General features: G+C 36.7%; 2 protein-coding genes across 2 annotated transcripts; both read right to left on the bottom strand.

Moving 5' to 3' along the window:
• Positions 1–74: 74 nt before the first annotated feature.
• LOC121955648 (uncharacterized) lies at positions 75–15,942 on the bottom strand. The gene is made up of 17 exons (XM_088089750.1): positions 15,722–15,942; positions 14,269–14,388; positions 13,732–14,067; positions 13,331–13,612; positions 12,837–12,923; positions 11,791–11,892; positions 11,673–11,701; positions 11,268–11,335; positions 4,694–4,775; positions 4,428–4,618; positions 3,889–3,938; positions 2,432–2,740; positions 1,931–2,095; positions 1,714–1,806; positions 1,574–1,602; positions 1,221–1,289; positions 75–990 (listed from the first exon to the last, which is right to left on the bottom strand). Exons 1-17 carry the CDS (start codon positions 15,807–15,809, stop codon positions 862–864), a joined length of 2,229 nt encoding a protein of 742 aa, XP_087945876.1. The 5' UTR covers positions 15,810–15,942; the 3' UTR covers positions 75–861.
• Positions 4,619–9,227, bottom strand: LOC121955799 (uncharacterized). The gene is made up of 8 exons (XM_042503882.2): positions 8,838–9,227; positions 8,074–8,373; positions 7,689–7,943; positions 7,422–7,565; positions 7,141–7,221; positions 7,029–7,057; positions 5,986–6,054; positions 4,619–5,708 (listed from the first exon to the last, which is right to left on the bottom strand). Exons 1-8 carry the CDS (start codon positions 8,899–8,901, stop codon positions 5,604–5,606), a joined length of 1,047 nt encoding a protein of 348 aa, XP_042359816.2. The 5' UTR covers positions 8,902–9,227; the 3' UTR covers positions 4,619–5,603.
• Positions 15,943–17,271: the final 1,329 nt, after the last annotated feature.

The following is a 17,271-nucleotide window of genomic DNA, read 5'->3' as shown; positions in this document are numbered from 1 at the left end:
GGTTTTGGCCTTAAATGAAACTAAAGTTAAACATCAGTAACACATGAGACTCACTGGGACAGACAGTCGACAAATAACAAGTTCCTTCATTTATTCATACTTTACATCAGGGGTTAGGGTGTACCTAAAATTTAACTTAAAAACAAAAACTAAACAACATCCACAAACTGTATTCATGCTATCACAACCTGTATATAGCACTAGCTGAAATTACTGCAGTCTAACACAACAGATCTATAACAGATTGCACCCTTATTGAGGTTATAATAATCAGTTTTTAAAGACTCAGATCTCTCTACTCAGTACTTAGACCGGAAGTAGTAATACCACAGTGTACAAATATTATGTTACAATGTAAGGTCCTGCGTTTAAAATCTTAAGTGAAAGCACAGGAAGTATTTCCACCAAAATATGCAGAAAGTACCAAAAGTTAAAGCGTCATTGTTCAGAAAGTCCCTGTTCATGATAAATTATGATTTTTGATTGGATTAGCATTATTGATGCATTAATGTGTCCATCATATGCTGCAGAAAGGGCTAATTTTACCTCATTTGTATACTATCAGGTAGCTTAATTCATAAAAATACATCATGATTTATTAGATTTGTTCATGTTCAGGTTCATATACATAAAGATAGTGATTAAGAGAGAAGTTAAATGGTCATGAAAAAGGAGGACAAGCAACCATTAAATACAAACACTAGCAAGAGTTAAATTAACAAAAAAAAAGCCTGATGTCAAAATCTTCATTACAAAAAATCATAAAAGGGGAACATGGATAATTTTACTCTACAAAGACTCACGCTTAATAGATCATGCAATTGATATCTGAGCAACACGTTGCTATCAATAGGTGACATATTATTTGTTTAGTTTGTTGACAGTAGCATAGAGGTCATTGAGATCAGCAGAGGCTCCAGCAGGAGATGAGGATGTTTTCACAGTGCTGTAGGTCACTGCATCATCTTCATCATCATTTTTATCTTGAACCTGGGACACATCACATTAATCACATACACATGAACATGGTATGTAGTGAGTGTAAGTGATTAACAGACAAAAAATCGTCCTTGACTTGTCCAAAACTGACACTAGAGGTGGTACCTTGAGCGTCACAGCCCAACATGTAGGACCAGTGACCAAGCGTCGGTATTAGACAAGTTGGATGATGTCTTGTTAAATTCACTTCAGTCCTCAGTGTAAGCAGTCAAACAGCTTACCTGGACTTTATTGTTGTTCCTCTTGGTATAGCTGATGGAGGCGTAGGAAACACCATCTACAGAATCAGCCTGCACAGACAAGACAACATCATGGCTGCTCGGGGACATGTGGACTAACATGTGGGCTATATATATACTTATACTACTGTTCTCATCACTTTTGTTTCACTTCAGCTCAGTTCTAATTGCATCATAATTTTAAGAGTCACTGTGCGTCCCGACTGGTTGCTGAAGCAGATTGCGTCACTGTGTGTTTGCGTATTTCGCTTTCACCTAAAGATGAACCTCATAGTTTCATTACAATGCACTCTGTTCTGTTTCTGCTGTAAATAATTTGCCCAATGTAAACTCACCATGTTTTCACCTGTTTTTGTTTTGTTTCCTGAAAAGACAAAAAATAAAAATAAAAAAATCAGGCTTACACAGTCAAAATACTGGTATTTAACAACTTCATAAACCTATACATAAAACTTCCATCTGTGAATCTTCTCACCTTTGGCTCTCCTCCATTTAATGAGTAACACAACTGTTATTATGAGCAGTGTCAAGCCCACAGCCAAAATGATGATCAACCACCACCACCAAGCTGGAAAGAGAATCAAAAAAGGTTAGGTCACATGTTTTTGTTGCATTTTCTATCTCAGAAGTATGTAAAAACTGTTACCGGGATGAAGAATCAGCCAAACCGAAAAAAATAAATGTGAAGTCACCTTGTTTTTTTGGTGGACCATTGGTTGCAGTTGTGTTGGGCCCGGATTTTGATTTTGTTGCTTTCGGTTTTGCTGTTTTTGATGTACTTGTTCCTTTGGATGCTGATTTAATTGTTGTTGATGTTGCTGCTCCTGGTTTAATTGGGGATGTATTTGTTTCCTCACCTGGACAAATAGCAAAAAGTAATTATCATTCTCCATCTTATCATAATTAGTGAAAGAATTTTGTCATCTATACATTTAATTTACAAAATATTTCTTGCTTTGCAGTTCCTCTTCATAGACAGTCATAAAGGTCACAGTGACAGAGTGGTCTTGACTATTGATATATTAACGTTACACTCATACAGCCTCATCAGAGTGTTTTAACCATTCATAGTCAAAACAGTAGTACAGCACTTTAACATGACATCATTACAAATAAGCTTCATCACTATAATCACATGTATTGTAATATTTCAGTGTATTGTTCTAACAAGACATTATGATGTAAATACTCACCATTAACAACAGAGATGTCATAGACAGTGTCCTCACCGTGTTGCTGTCCTGATCTGAACTGTCTGCAGGTGTAACGACCAGCATCCTCAAGTGTGACCATCTTTATATTCAGAGAACAGTTAGATCCAACACTCAGCTGCCCTGATTTAGCTTCAAGAATCTTTCCATGTTCATGCAGCGTTATTGATCTGCCAGAGTGACTGAAGAGCCAGGTAATACTGCTGCACTGATAATCTGTCAAACCTTTACAAGGAAGCGAGACAGTAACTCCGACTCTGGCAGCATACGGGGTTGGATTCTGTACAGTTACTGAAGACACAATGAGAAAAAAACATGAAAAGTCTAATTAAATTAGAGTAAGACTAAGACAAAGTATTTTGATGGTTGGCTTGTCTGTAAATGTCCCTTTTCTTAGCTTTAAAGTAAAAGCAGCATTCACTTGACATGGCTGCCTTATTAATTACATTTACTTCCTGAAGTAACATTAGTAGTATTCATGAAGTTTCAGTGTGTAATTTGTATAATTACCTCTAAGCTGAAGCACCAGTATCAGACATAAAAACATGTTAATCCATCCAAATGCCACCATCGTTCTTCTAGCTCTGATTTTCACAGTCTAAACTGCAGAGTTATGCATAGGTTATGCACATATACAGTGCTTCCTGTGATTCTCAAAGTGTGACTTCCTCATAACTTCTTCAGTTTTTTTTCATGTCAGGGTTTTGAATTATTTAGCTGGAGGTGAGAAGCATTTTATTTGATTAGACTTATTGTCCACCGTAGAAATTTAGCCTCTCCCAAATAGAGCATAGATAAGCTATATACAGTGCACAAAAAACAGCACACAGTTGAACACACAAAGAACATAAAATATGCAATGTTTTCTTTCATCATTTTTTTTTGACTCTCTCATCCACATTCACTCACATTGAGATCATAATACCCAGATAACAATCCACAGTTTATATCAATGACGCATGAAGTAACCGACGATAAACGTTCAGAGGTCACTACAGTGTGACAAATGTCCTGTGATACTGGAAAGAGCATGTGGGATGCAGAAATGCAGATGAGATTTTTCTAAAATTAAAAAAGAGGAAACCGGCCTTGTGTGGTTATAAAGAACAGATGTGTTTCAGACGAGTTTCAGGCTCGTGTTAAGTGTAGTAAGTGTTAAATCAGACAAATAAGTAGCCACCTGTAATCATCCAAATCACCCAATGAAGTTAAAATTCTGGCCTGTAACCTCAAATAGTATTACCATGACTATTAAAAGGAAATTTAGCGACCAAATCAACGAGGAGATGACTGAAGAGAAGAAAAAAGTGGAAGACTGAGGAAGTTGTCAGATGTCGGATGCTTTGCGAAAATACAACTTGTTTTCATAAGATGGTATTTATCAGACAGGCAGCCATGATGATGTTTGTCACATGAACAGAGTCAAACTTCTTACTGACCATAACTCCACTTTTGTTGTCCACGGTTTAATATGATAATGTCTTTGCAGCTGGGAGAGGACAGATAAAGGGATGCATCACTGGTCTGCGGCCTGTTTGTTCCTCATTGTATTTTTGCAGTCATTTTTAATTTCTTGAGAAGGGAAGGAAGGGTGTTTTGGTCAGAGTGTGGGTAACAGTCTGTTAGTAGTAAAATGTTGAAAACATTTTTCTTGCCTCGATGTTTGAGCCCATCGAAAACTGAGCACTGCTTACTTACATTTAATGATGAAGCTGAGCAGATATGCCAGAACTATGAATTACTTGTTGCTAATAATTTCTAGTAAGTCTAATAAGTCTTAACTATTAAAGTCTTAAGTCCAAACTATTTTGGATTTTCACTCATTAAGCTTTTTAATATGATTCTCAAGAGTGACAGCATTTACTCAAATAAAGGATGAGCTACGAGGGTGAATTAAGAGGAAACATAACTGAAACACAGACAGGTGAGGCAGACAGGGACAGTTCAATGGTTTAATAACAACAGTGAGGGTACATACTGTAGGTTTACTGGTGAGGGTTGAAGTCCAAACACAACAGACCGAAAATCCACTAACAAAATTGGAACAAGACAGAAAAGGATACAGACAGGAAGGTACGCATTCCAGGTTACAGGACTCAGATTACAAAGGGTTAAATAAGGCATGAGCAACATAAGAACTGCGATGGACTGGCCACTGACTGGGGAAAGGGGTTAGCATGTGTACTGCAGGGCTGATGAGGAAAGTGGGAACAGGTTTGTAGGTGGGAGAGGATGTCAGCTGACCAGAAATGGCAAGAGAGCCTGAGATCGTCTAGTGGAAGGTTGGAGGATGGCAGGTCTGGGATTGGGAGAAGAAGACTTGGGCCTAAAAGGACAGAGAAGCTAAAACTGCCACATGAGAAATCCCTTGTTCCAGTCAGCTTTAGTCCTTTAAAGTCATCACCAAGTAAAAAGTTTTTTTTCTTTGCATTTTTTGTCCTTAGAGATATAGTAACAAAAACCAATGTTTATTTTTCTTAACATATCACATATTTTTTTAAACATTGTCCTCTGCCAAACAGTTGAGATGCTCATTCATGTTAATGGTAAAAGAGAGAAAAAAAATCTAAATAACATGATTTACTGTTATAATGTAATCTATTAGAATACAACCATATATACATTTTGACAATGGAATTACCACTGCTAAAATTATTTCCAGGTATGTTCACCTGCAATAGTGAACTTTGAAAACATCACAGAAATGATGAAAAAAAAAATCATACTGATATTATTTTTTCACCAAATATAATGGAATGACGTTAATATATTGCATTAACAACTGTGAATATTCATCCTTTTTTATTTTATAAGAAATATGAATTTATCATGTTAGCAGCAATACTTTTATCATAAAAGGCCGCTTTAACAATTCGGTAAAACATGGTTTTTGACAGTAAAAAAACATGATTTGTTTTCTACAGTATACATAATGGCTAACATTAAATATATAATTTATGACTGATTAGAAGACTTTTCTTAGCAAAATGTTCAATGTTAATTTTATGGACCATGTTTTAAAAAAACCATTTTACCCTTATTAGACTCATGTGGACGTGCGAGATTTAACTACTGTTGTAAGGCATGCTGATTTGTCTATGAACAGTCAGCGAATCGCGTTTCAGATTCATATGTCTGGTTTGTTGACAGTAGCTCAGAGGTTGCTGGGTTCAGCTGAGGCTCCGGCAGAAGAGGATGGAGCTTTCACAGTGCTGTAGGTCACTGCATCACCTTCAACAACACGGTCATTTCTTTGAACCTGGAAATAAAAGAAGACGGCATTCAAACACAGGATCACAAGTATACTTAAAAATCTGACTTTTCTGCTTTCACTTTTTTGTGGATTAGATTATAGGAAATCTTGTGTGTGATGTCCACATGTGAGGAAACAATTGATCCTCTAGGTGACCATGACTATTTTTAAAAGTTACATGTCAGTCTGCTTTCAGCTGTTGAGATACTCGTTATTTTTCTTTAAATAATATAATATTAATTATTCACAAACATCGCTAGTATGAACAGATAAGAGAGCTTACCTGGGTTTTGCTGGTGGCCGTCTTGGTGAAGCTGACGGAGACGTAGGCAACACCATCTTCAGGATCAGCCTGCACAAAGAAGACAACACCAAAACTCTTCAGGAACATGGATACATACACTATTCCACTAATATACTAATCAACTGTTTAATATTCTGACAGAGTCTGTATTTTAACTATTGTTACTTCTGCATTTAGGCTGTCTGCAGAACTCTTCAAACGTTGTTTCATTAAACAATGCTGTGCCTGTATTTCTGGGTCTTCTACAAAGTAATTTAGGCTCAGTAATTTTGGCTCACAATTTCCGAGACCCAATTATCTGAATAATGTCCAAATTGACCAAAAAGCCACTTGTCCGACAACCTACAATCACAAAAACAAATACGTGTTGCTGTTTCTCTGAAAGTATGCTTCACACTCTCACCAACAGAAGCACATCGCTGATATTTATGCGGAATGACATCATCGGACCGTCCTACTTTAAAGAGGCATGACCCACTCTGATTGACATACCCTGATGTTCTTAGCCTAAACTTAACCAATTTCATTCAAGAATGATTCAAGAATTACCACAAATTTTAAGTTAGCATCTGCTACCATTATGATGTTATTCAGCAGGGGCCCGCTACACACAGTAGGTCTTGAGGGCCGTTGTCAGCCCATTCAATGGCAGTTAGCGGGTCAGACCTAGGCTTGACTTTCAGTTTATTTAAAAAAAGAAATGCTTATTTGGTTGGGTGTAAGTATGGATTTCACGTGTGACTCCAATCCCAGTATCCTGGGTGAAAGTCCTGTATTTGTACATTTCACCACCGCTACTCCTGCTTTCCCTTTTTTTTTGTTTTTTTTTTTCTTTTATTTTTACAATTGGGACAAAGCTGTTTTTGAAAATAATAGTTATAATAGAAAATGGCCCGATGATGGCCTTCTCAGCCAAATGGTATGTGTGGCAGGGCCCTCCTAATCCTACCTATACATTTATTACCACTGATAACAGCCATTAAGGGTAAATGTATAAAAATATAATTATTTTAAACACTCACAGTGTTTTCCTCCATCTGTATATTGTTCCCTGAAAAGACAAAAGATGGAGTCAAATTTAGCTTAGGTTTATTTATTTTTTTTAACTTTCAGATCATCAGCAAATACTCTCACCTTTAGCTCTCTTCCACCTCAAGAGCACCACGACAAACAATGCTGCTAAAACCACAGCCAGAATAATGAACCACCACCAAACTGGAAAGAGAAATATATTTTTAAAACTTTTGGCTGCAGCCTCTGTTCTTTTAAAAATTGAGTAGCCACAAGATGAGTGAACAGCATTTGACTTTTGGAAATGATATAATTTAATGCTTTAACAAATAAAGAGTGAGTGAGGGAGAGACACAAGGAGACAAAGACACCCAAAGACAGAGATATATGAGACACTGAGTCACCTTGTCCTTTTGTCAGAGAATTGTTGTTTGCAGATGTCGTATTGTTTGTCGATGTTGGTCTAGTTGCTGGTGTTTTTGTGGATGTCGGTTCAGTCCTTGGTGTTTTTGTTGTTGATTTTGTCATTGTAGTTTCTTCGTCCTCCCCTGGTTCAAAATAACAAAAAAAGAATGAGGAAATACCTAAATTTTAACATCCGCATTAAGTAAATGAAAAAGAATGATCTCTTCTCAGTACTTTAGATTTATTAAATTAAATCTGTTTCTCACCCATTTTCTCATCAGAGACCTGATAGCTGAACACTGCTTTTTTGCCAGTATAATCAGTCACTTCACACTTGAATGAGTCATGATGCTTTGACTCAGAAAGAGAAGTCTGAAAAGTCGCAGTAGCTGAGCAGCTACTTGGCGATGTCTTCATGTCTCTGTTAACCTCATGCAGCCACTTCACTGTGAGCTTACATGCGTCATTTGTTGACACAGAGCAGTTTAATGTCACCTTCTCGTTGTCCCGATGTTGAGTTACTGGTGAAGATGGAGATATCATGAGAAGACACAAGAGTCAAATTTATCACTGAAATCATAATTATTGCAATGTGCCAGTATATCATTTCAAGGCAGTTTGAGCTGAAATCCTTAGGATGTAAATACTCACTGTTAACAACAAACAGATAAATGGCATTAGTTTGTGATTGATGTTGGCAGGTGTAAAGACCAGCATCCTCAGGTGTGACCCTCTTGATAACCAGAGAACAGTTCTTTGTGATATTCAGTTGGTCTGCTTTTGGTTTTTTACGTATCTGTCCATATAAGACCAGCTCTGTTGGCGAGTTTCCTGAAATGAAGGACCAAGTAGTGCTGCGACACTGACCCTGATCCTCTCTCTCATCGTTTGACGGCAAAGTGACTTCATCTCCGTCTCTGACAATGAAAGAGGTGTATTTTTCAGATGTTGCTGTTGAGAAATAAGAGGGAAATATGAAAAATGAGCTCAGAAAATGACTTTGTGGTTCAATGTTAGTGTTAGCTTATTCAATTGTAGATAGAAGAATCATCTGTGAGTATGTCTATGGTACTTAATCACATCTCAAGGCATGTGTGAAAAGGAGCAAATTTAAGTAAATGCCATAGACCTTTCAACATACAGTGAGCTTCAGTCTGCGTTTGCATTGTGACATTGAGGAGGTAAAAAGTTGGGTCCATTCTGTCACTGCTACTGTGAAATGGAGTCAGAAATGATACAAATATTGTGCCCAAAAAACAACAAAACATAAATCACGAGGACCCGTCTGGAACGAACATGTTTTCTGAAGAGAGGTTTTATTAAGATGTCCTGCAGTTAAACAGCAACATTACACCTATACTTGACGGGAGTAAAAACAAATACCTTTGTTAAATGGCAGATAATTGTAGCCTTACCTGAAAACTGAAGCCCCAGTATCAGAAATAAAGACACTTTAATCCATCTGAATTCAGCCATCATGCGTCTTCTTTCTGTCTCTGCTGTTCTGATGCTGTAAACTGTCTGAGTCTATAAACTTCTGGAGAGCCGTATGTATCCACTGTGGTTAAGGATATGTCACTTCCTCATTTCGTAATATAGTGTCCCTGAACGACACAGATAATTTGCTGTTTTACTGGCTGTAAGACATTTTTGTTTGTGTTTGCTCGTTTTTTGAAGTGAAGGAAAAGTGTTTAGATGAAAATGGAGATCTCAACAACAGAATAGATCTGCAAGTTTTAATCTCTGATAAGGACCAGATAAAAACACAAACACAAAGCAGAACATATTAAGTGTCTGATAGTTTTGAAATAATTTGAGGTAAAGCACCAAGCCTCCACAAATCCCAAATTAACTTAAATGCAATGTCTGATCTGTTCATGCTGTTATGAAATGATAGAGTTTGTCACAAGAGTTCTCACATTTGGGCTCAACCACACAGCTAAATAAAACAGCAGCTCTTTGATGTCACCACTTCCGCTGTAGTTTCTCATGCTTAACTGTGTGCTCACTGAAGTCTGTAGTCACCGTGTTCGCATTCATATTACTTTATAGTGGGTAGTCATGTGCATCCATAAGAACATCTAAAATAAAGCTTGATTGATTGGATGATGTTTGTCTGTGTTTTGACACATTTTAGTGTCCAGTGTGAATGTTTAACCCAACAGATACCAATTTTCCATCAGATTAGCTCTGGTTCTTGAACTGGTTCCTCTCAGGATTGTTGGGACCCCGGTGCCGTCTAATGAACCAGTCCCATTACCACAATGTTTGAGCAGAACTATTGTAATCAATCCAAAAAACAAGCATAGACCAACTATTGCTGATACAATGATGTAGACTTACATGCAATACTCCATCCTCTGTCTCTAGACTGTAGAATATGACACGCCTACTGATGCTGTCTTGGCTCACAACTCTGGTCAAGGAAACCTGCTATGATATGGTCCCCATTGGGAACCAACTTAACTTTCTCTTCCTCTTAACATTCCCTGCTAATTTATTTTTGGTTGAAATGCTCCGAATTGTTCAAATCACGTGCAAGAACCAGAGCAGAACTTGTTTATGTTGATGGAAAAGGTGTGAGAGGGAAGGTTTGCTATTAGCGTAGGGGATGGACTAGATGGCTTCAAATTTTGTCTTCGTTTTCTTGGACCATAAAGGTAAAAGTGGAGGAAATTGGTGAATCGTCTTTATTTATAGAAATCTTGGGAAATGGACAGTTTGCTGGTACCTCTTTTCCACCAACATGGAATGGGTTTTGTTCTGGTTCAGACACCTAATTTTGAACCAATCTAAGTATTTTGACCAAAAGCAAATTGGTTCGCAATCCACAAAGTTGTTTTGTGTTGTTATGTTTTAAATCTCATTAATCATAAAAGTGAAAAAAGGAGAACACGCACAAAATAAAAACTAAACTAAACAAACAAACAAACAAACAAAAAACACCCAAAGAAGAGCGTATTGAAATGACAATGGTATAAAGCCACAACATGATGAAATGTTTGTGTTTACTCATCTGTCAGTTCCCTATTCTGCTAATAGTCACACAAAGTTAGTGTTGACACTATTTTGAACTTGTAAATTCCCTTTTACGTTTTTTCTGTAGAAAGAAGACTGAAGACAAATGTCGACTTTAACAGCATTCAAATAAAATAGCAAGTTACTGTGTACTGTTGGACAAATGTCACATAAACAAAGCCAAAATGTGACAAAAATGCCACTGTTAATTGAAAGTGGGAGCCCAGATTGATTTTTGTCTCTCCAAAGTCAATATGGATTTCACCTTTTATTTTAAAAGGCACAATACATGAAACAATTACATAAATGAGAGTTTAATCTTTTTTTTTTTTAAGCAGATCACATTATCAGCTATAATGAAGAAAACTGGCTCCATTAAGAACCAAAGCTCATTCAAACTCTACAAGATTAGCAGAAACATATTGGACTCTAAACCAACAGTTCCATATCAAAGTGAATAAAAATGAGTTTTCCTTCACATAGCAATGAGGTCATGATAAGCTGCTTACAAATTAAAGGGCAATCAGAAAACTCTGCATAAATTAAAAAGGATGTCTTTCTAAGAAAGTAGTTTTCTGGACATTTTCAGAGCCCAAAAGACAAGAAAGAAAACACTGTTAAAAGCTTATTAAAATTAGAAAAGAAAAAAAAAAGAAATCAAGGTGTTCATATCTGGCTGCAAGTGAGAACTGGTTTAACACAGTATCAACGTTTTAAAAAAAATCAATATATTAAACAAGAACTCATTTAAGACATCAAAATGACATAAGGAACCATGTTTTGATGTAAAATAATGCTGTGAAGAAATGTCTAACTGTGGGTGTGATCAGCGGAGTCTGACAGAAACAGAAGGGGCTCCAGCGTTTTCATAGTTAACTGTGCCATCACGAACCACCTGTGAAAAACAAAGAAACGTTTGAGTTAAAGTTGAACAAGTCATTTTGAACTTTAAACCTGAGCAGTTTATAACTTTTTTATAACAACTAAACTCCCAGATTTTTCTCTCAGCTTTTCGGTTCACCGGCGAGTCAGAGGAACCTGAATACACAATCAGTTACTGTCTGATCCCAGTTTTACTCGGTTGGCTGCGGGAAATAAACATTTCACTGTTGGGCTTCTTGCTGAGTTTACAACTTTGATATTGACAGTCATGTATTACAGTAATATCCACAGTTACCACCAGCAGCTCAAAACGATGATTTCCTTTTTTTATTATTTTTTTTCCAACTCACAGTGTTGTCATCAGGTGGTCTCTGGCTCCCTGGAAAATCAACCACAGAGGAAGATTTCAGCTTTGAGCGTATAATTTGTTAATCAGTCTGAACAAATGTTGGTGTGAATTTTACTTACATGGAGCTCTGAAGAGAAGGACAGTAATCACAGTTATTAGCAGGATTTCAGCCACACGCATCACCAACATGATGTAGTCCAGAGCAGACCGACCTGCACAAGCTGTGCAACACAAAAACATGGGTCAAGAAACAGAATTGGGTTTATTGCCAAGCAGGTTTTTACATACAAGGAGTTTGCTTTTTGTGTGTTTGTTCATTACATCAATCGGAGAAAAGTCAAGAAACAACTGAAAAAACCCCCAACAGAAATATATGAAAATAGCCTAGTATAAAAAATATACGCAATATATCTGTTTTAAGAGGAAGGAGCTTGTTCGGTCTGTCATGATCCCCAGAGGATGAAGCCTGATGACTTTGGTGATCCTCATGTGCCACCAGCGGGTAGATGTTTTTGTTTTTTTCAGTGTAATGTCTCAACAGCTATTTGCCTTGAACTTTGGCTCAGACGTTCATGTTTCCTTCAGGATAAATAAGCAACCTCGGCTATTCCCTGAATTTTCACCTTGTGCCATCACCAAGTTAAAATTTAAAACAAGCAAACTTAAATCAAAGCCCACTTATGAGTTCTTCCTGGAGCTTTAAATTGAATATCAGTTAAGATGTGGATGAAAGCTCCCAAAAAATCTGGTCATTAAGTATAGTGTTAAAATGTTACTTTGTATAACCAGAAAAAAACAAAGCAGGAGTTTTCAGTAAACGTGAGTTTTTTCTCTTCTCATGTTTGCTTGTTTCTGTTTTTTGGGTGTGTATGAATGTAAGGAGCATTTCAAAATACTGTTTTATTGACAGTCACTGTGTGGAGCATTTCAAGATATTCAACCTTTTATTATTGGCGCAACACAAATCAGAGAACCCCAAACTGCAAAAACAGAGACAATAAGTGTTTTTCATGCTCTTTTGCCTGCAAGTCTTTGCTAACTGAATTTAGCTGTCAGGTTGAGATCTAACTGAATAAGAGAATATCTTCAAACACAGTACACAAGTGGCAGAAAGAAAGAGAGAGGGATTGTTCAAAACAGATACATAAAAATGTTGAGCCACTACCTTGTAGTCCTGGTGAAGCATCATCGATTGCGGACAATGTCGCGGTGTAATCGGCTTTTTCGGTTGTTGATTCTGTTGTTGCTGTTACTGTAACAGATGAACATAATTCAGCAAACTGCTGTGATGTAATATTACTTCAAATCCACAAAATAAACAAATATTTTAGTTAATTGGCTTGATGCCTTTAAAAAAAAACAGAATGAAGCTACAAGGTATGAGTTACAGGTTAGGTTTTAAAAATAAAAATAAAAAAAAAGATTAAAAAACATTTTCTGTGTTTTTATGATTTACCTCTAATAATTTCTCTTTCTCTTATAAAACTAATAATCAGGTCTTTTTCTTTTTCTTTTTTTGCAACTTATGGGCCATCTTTTTCCAAGTTCCCCATTGCTTTCACATGTTTAAATGTATGTATGTAAAGGCGTCTGAACGCAGTGACAGAAAAGTGTGTTGTTCCAGGTTTCAAAGGGTTAAACAGCTCAACATGCTCTCACCTGGATTCTTACCTGAGGACTGAGATCTGAATGAAAACACCTGCACGTCGTCACCATGAGTCACTTCACATGTAAATAACTCATATCTTAATGTGTAAATGAAGGGAGAAGACAGATCAATGGCCACGGTGACGAAACAGCGAGACCGTCTCGTCATCATAATGTGGTTGTGTGTAACCACTTCTTGACTCCGAAACAGCCACTTCACTGTGTGTATACACTGGCCAAATGTCAGCACAACGCAGTCCAGCATTGCCTCATCATCAATTTTATAGCCTTCCACTGGTGAAAAGGGAGATTAAGAGTTAAATTCATCATTGTATTCAGGGTTATTCTAAAGTTTCAGTATATTGCTCTAATCAGACAGTTTGAGGTCAAAACATTATGATGTAAATACTCACTAAAAACAACAGACAGATCGATATTAGCAGGGAGACCCTGTGGCCGCTCTGATCGGACCTGTATGCAGACATAGCGTCCAACATCGTCATATGTGACCTTCCTTATAACCAGAGAACATTCCTCTGTAACACTCAGTCTGTCTGATTTATTTCTGGCAATTTCACTAAACACCCCATCAGTAACAAGCTCTACTGTTTGCATGCTATTTAAATCACTGAAGAACCATGTGGCGATGCCACAGCTTTTCTGACCATCTATCACATTTCCACAAGGCAACGTGACATCATCTCCAGCCCTGACAGTGTAGAGGAGGGGATTAAATTTTGCTGCTTCTGCTGAGAGGGTGAGAGATAGATATACAGAATAAGGAAAAATGACAAATATCAATATTGATGTCAGTGTTAATATAATATTAGTTTGTATATGTGCCTCATTGTTAGTTAGAGTAAACTAAACTCACTTCAGATGAGAAAGAAAAATTAATGACAATCATGAGTTTTCTGTTATTTACACACACATATTAAATGTATCCTTACCTGTAAACGGAAGCAGCACTGTCAGAAATAAAGACATTTTAATCCACCTGAATTCAGCCATCTTTAGTTGTTTCTTCTGTCTCTTTAGCTCTAACCTGTCAGAGCCTCTGAACTGATGTGCTGAAGAGAAATTAAGAAACTTAAGAATCTCTGACTTTAGTAATTGGTCACTTCCTCATTGTGACTGTTTTGAAATTGCTAAATCTATGCTCCTGAATGCTCAGCCCACATCAGTTTTTTTAATCTTTCTGAATCTAAGCAGCCATTATATTTTAGTTATTCAGTTAACACTACGTACATTCACACTGATTGACATTAAACAGTAGATTTCTAATCCGCCAGCAACAATAATAAATAGCAGTCTAACAGTAAAGAGGAGTCAGATCACGGTGGCCTGCGAATAGTTCTTTGAAGACAAACTAGAGAAAAGAAGCAGGAAGTTGGCACTGCTTTATTAACCCTTTGAACTCTGCAATAAAATGACCTGCCAAGGCCTACATTTATATTTTTACTTATTGTGATGATGCACTTCAAATGCTTCACAACCCTAAAATCTGTACAAGCTAAACTAAAAAAGTTGTGTCAGTCAATAAACCATAATAATGATAAAAGAATTGATATTGCGTAATTTATAACAATTACAAAAAATGGATGTTTTTTCATCAAATTTTAAGAAATTCCAAAAAATTTTGATGCAATTTTTTTTAAAATATAGAAAATCTTTCTATATTAGGCTAATATTTCTATATTAAGCTAACCAACAAATTATCTGAAAGTAATATTGTCCTCATCCTTCTTTAAAAGAGCCTTCTTAGGAACTTACAGCTATCTGCCCCTTTTTATGAATTTATTAGAAAGCTTCAGGACTCACACTGAGATTTACTAAAAACAGGCCCAGCAGCAGATGAGGAAGTTGTGGTTCACTACAGTTTAAGGACACAAGCCACTGATCTATTTTCAGACACTACAACTCAACACCAATCACAGTTTCGATTCCCCTTGTGGTCTGTCAGATCAGACTTTTTATTTCTGGCTGAAGTTTGGTTTTACTTCTGCTTTACTTCATTCAACAAAAATGACCACTCAGGTGCTGCTGAAAACCATTTTATCGTTGGATGGTTTGTAGTCAATGAGACACCGACACAGTTGACTAATAGATAGTCAAATAATAATCTCACAACTGCATATGTGATTTGCTCATCAAAAGTCTAACAATAATTCTTAAAATGTTTGAAAAGGCATCAAAAAGCTAATATAAAACTAATAAAGTCCAAACCATTTTGGGATTTTACTCATTTGACAAACTCTCAATAGTGACAAAATTTACTCAAATAGGGTATGAGTCACGGGGGTAAATTTCACAAATCAGAGGAAGTAGAACTTGAACTGGAATACGGTAAGCTGAGGCAGACAGGGACAGTTTAGTGATTTAATGACAAAAGTGAAGTCTTACTGGTGTGGTGAGTGAACCAAGTCCAAACACAAGTGGTCGAGAATCTACTGGAAAACCAGAGAGAGGCAGTGAAAAGATGCAGACACATAAAGACATGATCCAGAGCAACAGAGGCTGGCCGTAAATTGGCCACTGACTGGGGAAAAGGGGCTGCTGTGTGTGCTGCAGGGTGGATGAGGGAAGTGTGAGCAGGTGGGAGAGGATGTCAGGTGACCAGAAGTAGCAAAAAGGTCTGAGAGCATCTAGTGGCTGGTGTGAGGATGGCAGGGGTGGGGAGTGAAATGAGAGTATGCAGGTGTGAGCCATGCAAAACAAACAACTGGCAAGTTCTCATGACAGGGTGTCACATCTTTTCTTGTATGATGTGTAATTTGTTTTATTACCTTAGGTGAGGTATTTCTACGAGCCCCTCTCCAGCACCCTGTTTTTATTTCTGTATTCTTTTTTTACCTGTTTTTTTTTTTTGTGTTACTGTTTTTAATGGTCAAATAAAATAAAATCAAATAAATACCTCCTTTGCTATTGGATACTTAAATATCAGGGCAAACTGAAAAGAGATGCAAAAGTTCAAATTATTGCATATCAAACAGGAATAGGTCATAGACAAAAAAATAAATTAGTAATAAAAACTAAAAAAAAAACCACAACAATATTCCTGAAAGCAAGTTCATTACAAAAGAAAATTTAGATTCAATTGAACAATCAATTAAAGAGGTAAAGGATATAAATCTTAAACATGCTAATAAAGACGGGTTTAAAATACAAAAGTGCAGGAAGAGAGCAATGAATATTTGATTTGAGGCGGCAGCAAAGAGAAAGGTCTTCGGCCTTAACTTAAAAGTACTGAGAACTGGACTCCAGATCAATAACTCTGTATCAGTGTGGATGAAAGCTGCACATGGCAGTGAGGTCATGATAAGCTACTTATAAACTGAAAGGGATTCAGTAAACTTTGCAAACCTAAAATCAGACGGATGACGTCCTCTGAAAGTGAAGCTCGAGATTTTGAAAACCGATGCAGCAAAAGAGCACACATCCTTTAATGCGCAGCAGCATTCCTAAAATCAGATAAAATATATTTTTTCCATGAAGAAAATACAAGAAGATGATAAGCGAAGAAAAAAATCTTGATAAAAAAAAAAAATCAATGTTTCATTTTCGTTGACAAAAGTGTCAGTGCTGAAATGTATTAGAGTAATTACATAAAAGCATAAAACATAAATACTCCATAGATACCCTAGTACAGCAAAAGTACCTCAAAACTGTGCCTAAGTACAATAACTGCATAAATGTATCTTCCACTACTGATAGCCATAAGAGGTGGCCATTCTAGGCTTCTTTTTTTTTTTTCAAGATTTGCAATAAGAAGTTTATTTCTCTACTTTTGGATGGCTGTTTGTCTCAGGATGTTTATGCAGAAACAGATTTTCCACTGAAAATCATCTTTGGCCTCAAAAACGTTTGATTTGACTGCGGAGAAAACTGAAGACACGCAGGCCGTTAACTTAATCTCTGCATATTAAAACTGAGGTTTTGGTTTTAGTTGGTTT

Source organism: Plectropomus leopardus, chromosome 16 (genome assembly GCF_026936395.1).
Source record: "Plectropomus leopardus strain MGB_pleo_1.0 chromosome 16, ASM2693639v1, whole genome shotgun sequence".
In the NCBI taxonomy this organism is placed as follows: Eukaryota; Metazoa; Chordata; class Actinopteri; order Perciformes; family Serranidae; genus Plectropomus; species Plectropomus leopardus.
The sequence above is the reverse complement of the archived record's forward strand: the minus strand, read 5'-3'. Positions and strand labels throughout refer to the sequence as shown.